This window comes from Gossypium raimondii, chromosome 4 (assembly GCF_025698545.1).
Source record: "Gossypium raimondii isolate GPD5lz chromosome 4, ASM2569854v1, whole genome shotgun sequence".
NCBI lineage: Eukaryota > Viridiplantae > Streptophyta > Magnoliopsida > Malvales > Malvaceae > Gossypium > Gossypium raimondii.
The window spans coordinates 12,002,160-12,017,003 of NC_068568.1; the positions used below are offsets into that span (position 1 = coordinate 12,002,160).

Here is a 14,844-nt window from a genome sequence, read left to right on the forward strand (position 1 = left end):
TTTATTGGAAATTGGAACCTTTGCACCACACCCACTGGGTCACTTAAATCTAGTAAATGCCTCGAAGTTCTCTTTACAACCCAAATCCCACTCTTCTTTTTCCATGTCCAATAAACAGTACAGATAACGAAAGTTAATGTGAAGTTTAAAATAATTGAGAAAGCACGTCACATCTCAAAATATCAACAAATAAGAGAAAGAAACAAAGATTCTTGCATTTCCCAAATGAGCTTAAATACACTGGCATCCAATACAAGATCATATACTAGGGATCAGGGAAGAGACAAAAAAATCCTGAGACAAGCTTCCACATCTTTTCAATCACACTGGTGTGATATGATATGATATTTATCAAAACTTAGATCATGCTCGTACTTGCTCCCATATATGACGTTGATCAATTTCAGAGCTGATTTAAATGGTTTACACAAACAAACTGTACACTGCTCAACCATGGTTTGGTTTGCTGCTGCATCAAAAAAGTTTTCATCTAAACACTAAGTCGTGAAGCAGAAGGCTTTTGATAAGCGGTTGGTTTATCACTGGATGGGTTGCGAGCATTTACATGCGTTCTTTCTGTGTGCTTTTCCGCATGTCACCTGGCTCCTGAAGCTGCTCAAGTGCTTTTACCACCTCATCCATGCTAGGTCTCAACTTGGGTTCAGCAGCTAAGCACTGAAGTGCTAGGTTAGCTGCCTTTTGGGCACGGTTCAATGAATACTGACCTTGGAGACGGGTGTCTAAGACACGGAATATCCTTCGTTTGTTGGTCAGTTAAGGTTTTGCCCAATCCACTAGATTGTGTTCTCTGGATGGCCTGTTCTTGTCTACAGCTCGTCGGCCGGATAACATTTCAAGAAGAACAACTCCAAAGCTGTATATGTCACTCTTGGCAGTCAAGTGACCTTTCAAATAGAAATTTTAAATTCATATCAAAACTCAGACTATATCAACTTCAATTCAAATGATCCAATAACAAATAGCTAAATGCATGAGAAACCTGTAGGATATATAACAGCATAGATCAAGTTAGAGAAGAAAATAAAGCAGAGAGCGATACCTGTAGCTAGATATTCAGGAGCAGCATAACCGTAGGTTCCCATGACCCTAGTGGAAACATGGCTCCTATCACCAGTTGGTCCATCCCTAGCTAACCCAAAATCAGAGAGTTTTGTATTGTAATTCTGCAAATATCAAATGAAAGAACAGTATATAGCTCATCCGTGGAATCACCAATGTTCCAATGTATTCGCCATGAAACAGCAATGCAAAGGGAAACATTAGCTCGTTTATGTACCGAATCAAGCAAGATATTGGAAGTTTTAAAGTCGCGATATATGACTTGTGTTTTGGCATTGTGAAGAAAGGCAAGTCCTTTTGCAGCACCAAGTGCAACCTTCATCCGGATGCCCCAGGGAAGAGGTGGGAAGTATGACCCTCCTGTTTCAAAATAAAATTGGGTATGGTGGAATGAGACATATGCTTTATGTCATAGTGATGAATGTTTCATCAATACAAGGAACTCACTCCTGAACAAATGATTCTCCATGCTACCCCAAGCCATGAACTCGTATACCAAAAGCCGGTGCTCATCCTCTAAGCAATAACCAATCAACTTTACAAGATTAGGGTGATGTAGTTGTCCAAGATAGTTGATTTCAGCCTGTATGCCAAATTATAAAAGAAAATCAAGTTACCCTCTTGTCAGAGAGAAGTCCTGAATAACACAGCCTGCACCGAAAAAGCAGTTATAACATCATAATTTCACCATCCATCACTAACCAGCCATTCCTTGTGACCCTGGAAACCTTCTTTGTTGAGCCTCTTAACAGCAGTAACAATGCCAGTACCGGGCTTGGTGGCTGTAAGTGAATGCTCATCAATCCATCCTTTGAAGACAGAACCAAATCCACCTGCTCCTAGCACAGTGTCTGGTGAGAAGTTTCTGGTGGCTGTCTTGAGCTCACTGAAGGTGAACGTCTTTAAATTTGAAGACTGCCAAATCTCACCCTCACTCCGAGGTGTTTGTGATATAGAAGCTGAAGACACCCTGCTGCTTGAGAAATTGTTTCCATTTCTGCTCCTACTCCTTGAATCAACTCCTGTACAACAACAGATAAAGTTTCATACTTTGTAAGTTCATTTAAGATTGTCTCTCCAAAAACTCACTTTTAAAGCTCCAGACAGGGTCCTTATTCCAATTTAGGATTGTGATCACCAAAGCTCTATAACAAATAAAGTGACACGCTCAAAGCACAATAAAAACCAACTCCTCTGATTGATGTCAAAACAGGAAACAAGACATGCAAGTTCATTTCTCATAAACAAATATGAAAAAATTGAAAGCTTTAAGCAAAATCAGAACCAAAGAACATTTAAGTTACCTGTACCAGAAGAACTGACAGATTTGATGCAGTTGCTCCAGCAAGCTCCCATCACAACTAGAATAATAAATAAATAAATAAAAACCCAGCTCCTTTCAATCTTTTCCCTTTTCCTTTTGCTGTCTTAGAAGGCCGCCCAACTTCCCACAAAGAAACACAACTTGCCTAGTCAGAAAGATGAAAGCAAATGGTAGATGCTAATAGGGCAGCAAGATGGGGAGAATCGAGAAAAGATCAGCAAAACCAACAAGGAAGGTATAAAAAAGGCTTCTTTGCTATTGGATTTGCTTGTTTTTTTCTTTCTTCCTTTCCTTATGCTCAGCCAACCCAAGTATAATTTTTGTAGACAGTTGACTAGCCTTTTTAGCTTCTTTTGTCTGTTTTTCCCCCAACCAACCACCATGGGAACAAGACAATATTATTACTACTTACCATTAAGTCACTAACTTATTATATGCTCATTGAAAGAAAAAAACAGCTTATTATATGCTCATTTTCCATTAATCCATAAGTAAAAAAAATAAAAAAATAAAAAAATGAAAAACTTCAATTTTATAATCTAGCTTAGATGTTGCATTTAAGAATCATCGGATTTGGATGGCATTGATTGAATTTTTTTCTCAAAGATTAATAGTAAAACTCAACCTCTGCATGTGATTCTATGTTTTGAGTGCTTATTTGTTGAATGCAACCCTCAGAGAGATTTGTCACCGTTGGATTTTGAGCAATGTTTTCTTTGACTTGTTAAGAAAAATTCAGACTTTTATGGAGGTCATTTACTTTAAGACCTAAGCAATGTAAGATACAAATATTTCTATAATTTTTAACAAGACGTATTAGTATTTTATTAATAACTCTTGAACTCTGGCTTCATAAAATAGAAATCTCATGCATAAAATGTATGATGAGAAAACTTTAATGTAAAGACTGTTGAAGATTAAAACCAAGACTTTATTAAAAAATGTGAAGGGTTTTAAATAGATTTGATTCCAATTATTATTCACCGGAATTTTGTTATACCGATATCTTCAGACTAAAAAAATTATCATGACATCATTAAAGACAACCGTTCACACTATAAAAAGTATTATCATAATATTATTATTTTAAGCTCATCAATTTCGCATGGTAATACACCCAGATCATACCCTAACTTAAGTTTAAATTGGACTCTTTTAAAGAGATAAGAATGATACGAAGGATTACTCCCTTCTCTTATAAATACCTCTTCTAAGATCAAAGAGAGATGAAAGAAAAGAGAACAAGACACATATGATATAAAATCAACTATTAGTCATCATTTTATTAAAATATCATCCTAAACTTTCATACTTAGTGACTCTCCACACTATATACAGTATAAACCATCACTGTAATCTATTCTAATTTTTTTATAACTTAATTATTATAACAATTGGCAAATTTTCTGAAAAATTGGATGAAAAGCTATGGTTGAATTCGTCCTGAACATCTTAGAACTACAAGCATATATATATATATATATATATATATATATATATATATATATAATCTTTTTCTTTACTTATGAGAATGCACATTGAATTACTTTTGGCATGATTAGATTATGGTGTTGCTATTCAATATTTTACTACTTTGATCATTATCTAATTATTGTTGAGAATTAATTCAAAGTAATAGGTTGTTTAGTTGACCAAGCATCTCGGTAGAATCTTTGTTAGTTACAAATTTTCACTTTAATTGAATAATTTGTTAGCTATTTTTGTGTTAAGGTAGTTTCTTTATAAGCCTATAAATATAGGCATTTATGCTTTATTTTATCAATTTCAATGTTCATCAATAGAATAACTTTGATGCATATTGTAATTGTCCCTTTCACGTTTCCTTCTTCAAAAAATTTGGCATTGGAGCCAAGTTCGATATTTTAGACAATTGAGTGAAAGTTAGGTTTCGGTCTACTGGGTATTTGAGAGAAACACCTTTTTGGCTCTTTGGGAAACACGAGAGAAGAGAGTGTGTGTTCTTGGAATGGCATCAGCTGGATTTTCTTCCTTTGAACCACTCAGACCCATTTTCGATGGTGAGAAATATGAGTGGTGGAGCATCAAGGTGAAGACATTGCTCAGATCATAAGAGCTATGAGACTTGGTCAAGTACAGGTTTGTTGACATACTTGAACTTGATGAAAAAGAAGAAAAGAGATTGAAAGAAACCAAGAAAAAAGATGCTAAGGCATTGTTCATTATCCAACAAGCGGTTCATGACTTTATTTTCTCACGAATTGCAGCAACAACCATATCGAATGAAGCATGGTCAATTTTACAGAAAGAGTAGCAAGGTGATTTAAAGGTTATAGTGGTGAAATTGCAATCACTACGACGTGATTTTGAAACCTTGATGATGAAGATTGGTGAATCAATTGCTGATTTTTTTGTCACGAACAAGGACAATAGTCGACCAATTGCGCTCTTACGGCGAACAAATTTCAGACAAGATAATTGTATAGAAAGTTTTGCGAAGCTTGACTACAAAATTTGATCATGTTGTGGCTACTATAGAAAAATCCAAAGATCTGTCAGTTTTCTCTGTTGATGAACTGATGGGGTCTCTTCAATCTCATGAAGCAAGAATCAACAGATCAGTAGAAAAGAGCAAAGAGCAAGCATTTCAAGTGAAGGAGACATTCACAAATCAAGGCGACAATGGCTGTTCAACAAATAATAATTGAGGAAGAGGAGGATTTCGTGGTGGTCGTGGCCGTGGTTATGGTAGAGGCAGAAGCAGAGGCAGATGAAGGAATGATGGACAGAGGCAATACAATGAGCAAGGTAACATCTCCTCCAAGAAGCCGGGGAAGGATATATGCCAACAAGCAATCGATATTTCACGATCATGGGTGTAGTACTATTTGTAGTAGCGGTCCTTATATATCGTATTAACAATCGAAATATGGTCTAAAGAAAAAATCTCTACGGCATATAATGTTATCATTGCAATAGATATGGGCATATAAAAGCTGATTGCTAGTATAAGGATAAAAAAATTAACTTTGCAGTAGAAAGTGATGAGGAAAACAAGCTTTTTATGGCTGGTATTGATGCTAACCATAAGCCAAGTGATTTTTAGTTTGTGGACAGCCGCTATTCGAATCATATAACAGGCACCAAATCCTTGTTCAAGGTGCTTGATGAGTCACAAAAGATAAAGGTGCAGCTTGGAAACAAAAGGGAGATGCAAGTTGAAGGAAAAGGTACGGTGAAATTTTTTACTAGCCATGGAGAAGGAAAAATTTTGAATAATGTTCAATTTGTTCCTGATTTAGGATACAATTTATGAGTGTTGGACAACTAATGGCTAGTGGATATTCTATCATATTTGATGATGATGCATGTATCATCAACAATAAAAAGTCAGGCAAACAAGTCCATGTCCATATGACTCCAAACAAGATGTTTCCATTGGATGTTTCAAACATGGAGGACTTTTGCTGCAAGTGCAAAGGATGACTCAAAGCTGTGGCATTTAAGGTATGGACATCTCAATATTAAAGGCCTGAAATTGCTAAGTGATAAAGGTATGGTCTTTGGGCTACCAAAAATTGTCTCTCTTGATTTATGTGAGGTGTGCATTTCTGAAAAGCAAACTAGGAAGCCATTTCCTATTGGAAAAGCATGGAGAGCTACTGAATGTTTAGAATTAATTCATGCTGATCTATGTGGTTCTATACAAATCGAGTCCTTGGGTGGGAGTCGTTACTTCTTATTGTTCACTGATGATTATAACCATATGAGTTGGGTGTATTTTCTAGAAAACAAGTCAGAAACTTATGAAAAGTTCTAGAAATTCAAGGCTGTGATGGAGAACCAAAGCGGTTGTCATATCAAAGTTCTTTGCACAAATCGGGGAGAAGAGTTCGTGTCCAAAGAGTTCAACCTGTTTTGTGAAGACAATGGCATCCGTAGGGAGTTAACAATTCCTTACACTCCAGAGCAGAACGGTGTTGCTGAGCGGAAGAATTGAATTGTTGTAGAGATGGCGAGAAGCATGTTACAAGCAAAGGGACTCTCAAATCAGTTTTGGGCAGAAGTTGTGGCAACATCAGTCTATCTACTAAATCTCTTGCCAACAAGAGTTGTCATGAACAAAACTCCATATGAAGCTTGGTGTGGTAGGAAACCCAATGTAAGTCATTTAAGAATTTTTGAGTGTGTTGCTTATGCTTTGGTAAATTCTCATACTCGTAAAAAAACTTGATGAAAAATCTAAAAAATTTACTTTTATTGGTTATTGTACTTAATCTAAAGCATATAGAATGTATAACCTTTATAGTGGAAAATTTTTAAGAAGAAGAGATGTAATGTTTGATGAAAATGCAAGCTGGGATATGACTGTAGAGCAAGCACAACAGGAGATTTCTTTTCCCATTAAAGATTCTCCAGATAAAAAACAAGAGTCGGCACTAGCAACATTTACAACATTTGAAGAGTCTTCTAAAGAACCAGTTCCACTAAGAAGATCAACAAGGGTTAGAAAGTCAAATCTGAAATATACTGATGACACTTATGCATCCTGTCAATTTGTTCTAGCTATTTCAGATCCTCTGTATTATGAAGAAGTTGCTGATAAAGAAGAATGGCAAAAGGCGATGATGGAGGAGATGAAATCTATCAAAAAGAATGGAACTTGGGAGTTGGTCGACTTGCCGAAAGACAAAAATACAATTGGTTCAAAGTGGGTGTTCAAGACAAAATTTGGTGCAGATGGAAGCATCCAAAAGCACAAAGCTCGTCTTGTGGCGAAAGGTTATGCATAGCAATACAGTGTTGATTTCGAAGAAACCTTCTCTCCGGTAGCTCGATTCGAAACGGTGAGGCTTGTTCTAGCATTGGCTGCACAATTGCAATGGCCTATTTATCAATTAGATGTCGAATTAGCATTCCTCAATAGAGATCTACAAGAGGAGGTTGTAGCACAACCAGAAGGTTTCATAGAGAAAGGCAACGAAACAAAGGTGTAAAAGTTGAAAAGTTGTACGGATTGAAGCAGGCCCTTCGAGCATGGTACAACAAGATTGATGGGTATCTTCAGAAAAAAAGGGTACATAAGAAGTGAGAATGAGCCCACCTTGTATGTGAAAAAGGAAGGTAAAAATGATTTCATCATTGTTTGTCTTTACGTTAATGATATCATTTATACTAGTTCCTCTAACTATCTTATTGCTGAGTTTAAGTCTCAAATGATGAATGAATTCGAGATGTCGGATATGGGTTTATTATATTATTTCCTTGGTCTTAAATTTCATCAAGCTGAAGATGAAATTTTTATCTCACAAAGAAAATATGCCAAGGATCTTCTCAGTAATTTTGGCATGCTTAATTGCAAGCCTGCAGCTACACCCATGAATATCAATGAGAAATTGTAGCTAGAAGATAGAGAAGAAATTGCAGATGCAAGGAGGTTCAGAAGCTTGGTTGGAGGTTTAATTTATTTGACTCACATTAGGCCCGATATTGCATTTCCTATTGGTGTTATTTCTAGGTTTATGCAGCAACCTTCAAAGGTTCATTATGGAGCAGCAAAACGGGTCTTGCGGTATATTGCTGGAACTTTGGAGTATGGCATTTGGTACTCAAAAACTCTAAATTTCAAATTGTGTGGGTTAATAGACAGTGATTGGGCAAGTTCTTTAGATGATAGAAGAAGTGTATCAACAAATGTTTTCACTTTAAGTTCAGGGGTTATCACTTGGAGTTTTAGAAACAAGCTACAACAGCTTTGTCAACCTCAGAGGCTAAGTATGTAGCAGCAACTGCAGTAGCTTGTCAAGCTATTTGGCTAAGGAGAGTGTTAGTTGATCTTCAACAAGAGCAGAAATGTGTAATAGAGATATTTTGTGACAACAAATCAATTATCTCCATAACAAAGAATCCAACATTTCATAGTAGAACAAAGCACATCGATATTCGTCACCATTTCATTCATGATTTGGTAGCAAAAGAGGAGATATCTTTGGAGTATTGCAACATCCAAGAGCAGCTATCAGATGTATTAACAAAGGCTTTATCAAAAGAGAAGTTCAACTATTTTAGAAGTCTACTTGGTGTTTGCAACTTTGAATTAAGGGAGAGTGTTGAGAATTAATTCAAAGTAGTAGGTTGTTTAGTTGACCAAGTATCATGGTAAAATCTTTGTTAGTTCCAAATTTTTAGTTTAATTGAATAAGTTGTAGCTATTTTTGTGTTAAGGTAATTTCTTTGTAAGCTTATAAATATAGGCATTTATGCTTTGTTTTATCAATTTCAGTGTTCATCAATAATAGAATAACTTTGATGCATATTGTAATTGTCTCTTTCACATTTCCTTTTCAACAATTATACTTTGAATTTTTATAATTTTATATATCTTCGAGGTGAAGTTAGAACTTTTAGGGTCAAAATTGAACTATAAAATTTTTAAGAGATTTAAATGTAATTTTATCATGTATTAATTTAAAATTCCATTATTATTGAAGAAATTAAATATATTTTTCTTATTTAGGGATCAAAGTATAATTTTACTATAGATTAATTTATAATTTTATTATTTTTAAAGAGATTAAACTACAATTTTTTATTTTAGGGCATCTTCTTTAGTATATTGCTTTAATCACTTTTTGATATATTGTGTATATTTAACAACAACAAAAAAAATTATACCATTTATATTTAACAAAATTATTAAAATTTAGCATTGATGAATCTAAAATGTTAGTAAATGATGTTGCGATCAGTCCTAAAAGGATTCAAAATAAGCTTGAGCTACGTCTTTATTTTAATATCTATTTTTTATTTGACAAGTAACTTTTAAAAATTGACATGTGTCTCTCTTTTTTTAAATTTATATTTTTTAATATTTACCTTATAGAACTCTTGTCAATCTCCTAATCTTGCTTGTGGGGTCTAAAAACTCCATTGTCAGTGTATCAAATATTTTCCCTATATGAGTGAGTATTTGATACATCGACAAAGGTACTTTTATTATTATTTCATAAGCAGTCTTAAAAGTTGGTATGTGTCTTTTTTAATATTTTACTACTATAAGGTGTAAGAGTATGCCCAAAGATCAATCATGAGATGGTTGTAATAACATACTTGATTTATCATGTTTATTAATAAAAGACAATATAATGCGTTACCATTATTATTTCAGCTTTCTTTTCGTGAGTATAAATAAACTGTTTTATAATAATGTCCCGAGAATAATATGATTATTCTTAAAAGATCCTTAGTCAAGTATTATTGTTGACTAGGACAACAATAATGCATTAAGACTAACATGTAGTTGATTGATGATAAAGAGTTGTCATTGATATGAAGTGTCAAAATCAATGCATGAATATGTGTGTTAGAGAAAAAACATATTGGACTAACACACTATGAGTATGTTTCTTGGATTATTATGTAATTGCCACAACATTACTCATAGTGATTAATATACATATGATCCTCAGACTTGAGATCATCATTATCCCAACATCGTGAGTTGTATATTTTGATACAGTCAAACGTACACCGTAACTGGTTGTTCTATAAAGGCTGATGTTGGATATACCATAATCTATGTAGAAGGATATGGTTGATCAATATACGATAAGTCCCTCCTACATAATGGGAGTAATATCTTAGGCCACTTGATTTAGTGAGACTAGAAATGCATGGCCATGCTCAAATAAGTTGATATGAGATGTCATACTTATTTGTATATCATAGTCTACTCAAGATATCAAGGAACATGGGATGGACTATGCAAGTGTGACTATTTCATGACTTGTTTCCAATCCAAAGATAAATGACTTAAGGATTAATGCATGAAAGGTTAATCGCAAAAATGTTATGTCGAATCATGATTTCTTGTAACTTAGGTAGCAATGATGCATTGCTAGATGCCACTCATTGTTTGTAACATTAGAATCGTTCTAGTATTACTGCTAACGTTACAAAAACCTACAGGGTCACACCCTATGGTTGAAATGAACAGAATAAAACATAGTTGGTATTGTGTTTGGTTGTCACATGAATTAAATTAATTATAGGATTAATTTAATTGGGTAATCAAATATCAAACATATTATATGTATAGGATTATTGTACACATAATGAGAACATTGTTCTATTAATATATGAATTTGGTTGGTATATAAATTTAAATAAATATAGTTTACCGAAATCCTTGTTATAATTAATGAAATTATAATTTTCGGTTTAAAACATTATTATATTTATTTTCGGATAAAAATGTTATGAATTATGATTCATTATATATATACCAATTATAAGAGGGTTAGTGTGTGAGAGTTTTAGAAAAACCCTAAGAAATAAAATCCCGAAATTTTGCTTGTGAAGTCTAGCAGTCGTCAAGCAAAGAACTCTCCAAAACAGTTTTGGGGATTTCTTCTGTTCATTGTCAAACCGGGTGGATTACGTAGAGTTCAGAATTACGAAAGGTTGCGGCTTGGTTCGATAGTAGATTAGAATTCTCATTGCCGAGACGTTGCTGTCTACTCAGATTAAAATTACGGTAATTTCGAAACCATTATTTCACCCTGATTCGTTCCTCACACATGGATCCATGGGTTAGATCACCGGAATTATTTTTTATTAATTTTTACTGCGCCATGGGGTACCAGCATTCGTAACAGTGGTATTAGAGCCACTTGTGTGATACAGACTCATGTTTAAATACTTGGGTGATGCAATTGTATGCTATTTTTGACATGCATAGTGTTTGACATGCATAGTTATAGCCCGATGACCCATTTGATAAAAGGTTTTAATTTTTATAAATACGGCCTGCGTGTCGAGCCTTACTACTATTCTATTGTATTTCTCTTCTCATCTTATTCCCTCGCATGTAAAACGAGTTTCTGCATATTTTAATTTGTAAGAGTTGTTGTGGGCTAGACGAGAAGGAAGATGGGCCAACTAGTGTGGACTGATAGCTTGTGAAACGGCTTACACCTTTAGGTTTCCTTTTGGTTCTCCCATTGGCTTGGGTTGAACCACCTTAGTTTATGGGCTATAACTATTGTATTTATTTATTGCTTTATTTATTCATGTATGAGATGATATGGATGTCTAAAACATGCCAAATTTTAAATATATTAAAATTTGATAATAATCAACCTCATTAATTGATGAGATCAATTAAAAGATTAAATGGACTAAAGTAGACCACAATTGGTGAGATGCAACAACATTAATAAAATTATTCTATTAAAATATTAAGTCAACATAGCCTTCCAATTTTGCCCTCGTTAAGGCCTCGATCAATACTATGTAGGTTCTGCCAAAGCGAAGTACTAGTATTTATCTTGGTTAAACGCGAAGAATAAACAAGTGATATTCGCTGGTTAAAAATTGGTTAATGACTTAACTAGGTTACTCTAATAGGATTAGAAACCTAGAGGCAAGTAATTTGGATAAATCATACGATTATTATAACAAGAGTTGTTCACCAAACATTAGGAGTTACATATGATGTAATTAGCAAATGTTGCTTACCTAAATAACCATAATCTTGAGAGTAAAGCCAAAGCTGACTTGAGAGAGGGTGAAATATGGATCCATAACCCACTAGAAATACTTTCAAGAAAGTTTTTTCGAAATCAATATATGAGGGTTATTAATTTTGAAATAAAATAGTGGGAACATCATTTAATAAAGTCTTTTTAATGATTGATATAAGCTTGGTAAATTTACACATGCATATTTTGTTGTTGTAGATATATTATGGCTGCAAACACTAATACACTCTCATTATGATCGGTCCTTGAAAATGACAAATTGAATGGTTTAAACTTTCTTGACTGGTTCCGTAACTTGTTGATTGTCTTTAAACAAGAACGGAAATTATATGTCGTTGAACAACCACTTCCTAATGAACCACCCGCTGATGCCTCAAGGGCTGATAAAGATGCTTACAGGAAGCATCTCGATGACATGGTAGAAGTTGGATGTCTTATGCTTGCCACTATGAATCCCGAGCTTCAGAAGCAACATGAGGACATTGTTGCTTAGGATATGATCGAGCACCTGAAAGAACTTTATCAGGGGCAAGCATGGCAAGAGAGGTTCGATACCTCTAAGGCCCTATTCCAATGTAAGCTGGCTGAAGGAAGCCTAGTAGGACCTCATGTCCTTACGATGATTGGCTATATTGAAAGCCTGTCTAAGCTTAGGTTTCTATTGAGCCAAGAGTTGGCCACTGATGTTATTCTACAATCGTTGCTGAATAGCTACAACTAGTTTGTCCTCAATTTCAATATGAATGAAATTGACAAGACTCTGCCACAGTTGCTCAATATGTTACGAACTGCTGAAGGCAACATGAAAAAGGTTGGACCCAAGCCCATACTGATGGTCCGTAACAACAAGGGCAAGAGAAAGACCAAAGTTCAGACAAAGCCTAAGGGCAAAGGTAGGCCCAAGCTTAGAAAAGGAAATGCTGCACTGAAACCTAAAGGTGGGGTGTCTAAGGAAGGAAACTGCTTTCATTGTGGTGTGACTGGACATTGGAAGCGAAACTGTCCTATCTATCTTGAGGAAGTCAAGAAGGCCAAAATAAGCAGAACATCTGCTTCAGGTATTTATGTTATTGATATTAATTTATCAACTACTACTTCTTGGGTATTAGATACTAGTTGTGGTTCTCATATTTGTACTTCTGTACAGGGACTACAAAGGAGTAGGACTTTGGCTAGAGGAGATGTGGACCTGCGAGTTGGAAATGGAGCAAAAATTGCTGCATTAACTGTGAGAACATATACTTTATCTTTGCCTAGTGAACTTGATTTATGTTTAGAGGACTGCTATTTTGTGCCCAATTTGACTAAAACATTATTTTAATTTCTTGTTTAGACAAAATTGGTTTTGAGATAATTATTAAGAATAATTGTTGTTCATTTTATCTCAATAATGTTTTCTATGGTTCGACACAATTGATTAATGACCTCTATATTTTAGATCAAATGAATCTCATTTACAACATAAATACTAAAAGATCTAAAATAAATGACTCAAATTAAACTTATCTATGGCATTGCTGTTTGGGCCACATAAGTGAGAAGCGCATATCCAAACTCCATAAAGATGGTCTCTTGGATTCATTTGTTTTTGAAAAATTTAAAGTATGTGAATCTTGCTTATTGGGAAAAATGACTAAATCTCCTTTTACTGGTAAAAGTGAACGAGCTAGTGATTTATTGGGCCTAATACATTCTGATGTATGTGGACCAATAAATACATAGGCTAGAGGTGGATTTCACTACTTCATTACTTTCACTGTTGATTTTAGTAGATATGGATATGTTTATCTCATGGCCAAAAGTCTGAGTCCCTTGAAAAGTTCAAGGAATTCAAAAATGAAGTACAAAATCAACTAGGCAAAACTACCAAAACACTTCGATCTGATTGAGGTGGAGAGTATTTGAGCCTAGAGTTTGATGATCTTTTGAAGGAATGTGGGATTGTCTCACAACTTACTCCTTTTGGTACTCCTTAATGGAATGGAGTTTCTGAGAGAAGGAATCAAACTCTGTTAGACATGGTTCGATCCATGATGAGTCATGTTGATCTACCGACTTCTTTTTGGGGACATGTACTTGAGACAACTACTTTCACACTAAATCGGGTTCTATTTAAATCAGTTCAAAAGACGTCATATAAGATGTGGACTGGGAAACGTCCTAGTATGTCTTTTATGAAAATTTGGGGTTGCAAAGCTTATGTTAAACGTCAGATGTCTACTAAGCTTGAACCCAAATCTGAAAGGTGTATTTTTGTGGGGTATCCGAAAGAGACCAAAGGATATTATTTCTTTAATCCCACTGAAAACAAAACGTTTGTTGCTCAGACTAGTGTCTTTCTAGAGAGAGAATTTGTTTCTAAAAAAGAAAGTGGGAGAAAGATTAAACTTGAAGAAATTCGAGAATCACAAGATACCACTGAACCAGAGATAGAACAACAGCAAATTCCATAAGAAATTGAGGAACGAGTAACTGTTGTAGAAACATAACCAATGCGCAGATCTTTAAGAGAACGCCATGCACCTGAGAGATGGATTTCTCATTACAACGCATGGCGACGTTCTTTTTATAGATCAAGATGAGCCTAGGACTGACCAAGAAGCGGTGACGAGCCCAGATTTTAAGAAATGGCTTGAGGCCATGAGATCTGAGATAGATTCCATGAATGTAAACCACGTATGGACTTTGGTTGACCCACCCGAAGGGGTTAAACCTATAGGGTGCAAGTGGGTTTTCAAAAAGAAAACCTACATGGATGGTAATGTACAAATATACAAGGGTCGGTTAGTCGCTAAAGGTTTTCGCCAAATTTATGGTGTTGACTATGATGAAACATTTTCTCCTGTAGCTATGTTTAAATCCATCAGGATCTTGCTCGCCATAGCTGCATTTCATGACTATGAAATCTGGCAGATGGAC

General features: G+C 34.9%; 1 protein-coding gene and 1 pseudogene across 1 annotated transcript; one reads left to right on the top strand and one right to left on the bottom strand.

Moving 5' to 3' along the window:
• Positions 1-195: 195 nt before the first annotated feature.
• On the bottom strand, positions 196-2,767 carry LOC105779876 (probable serine/threonine-protein kinase PBL11; annotated as a pseudogene).
• Positions 2,768-12,664: 9,897 nt separating this feature from the next.
• LOC128040425 (uncharacterized) lies at positions 12,665-13,089 on the top strand. The gene is made up of 2 exons (XM_052629173.1): positions 12,665-12,983; positions 13,073-13,089. The coding sequence occupies exons 1-2, from the start codon at positions 12,665-12,667 to the stop codon at positions 13,087-13,089; spliced, it is 336 nt and encodes a 111-aa protein (XP_052485133.1).
• Positions 13,090-14,844: the final 1,755 nt, after the last annotated feature.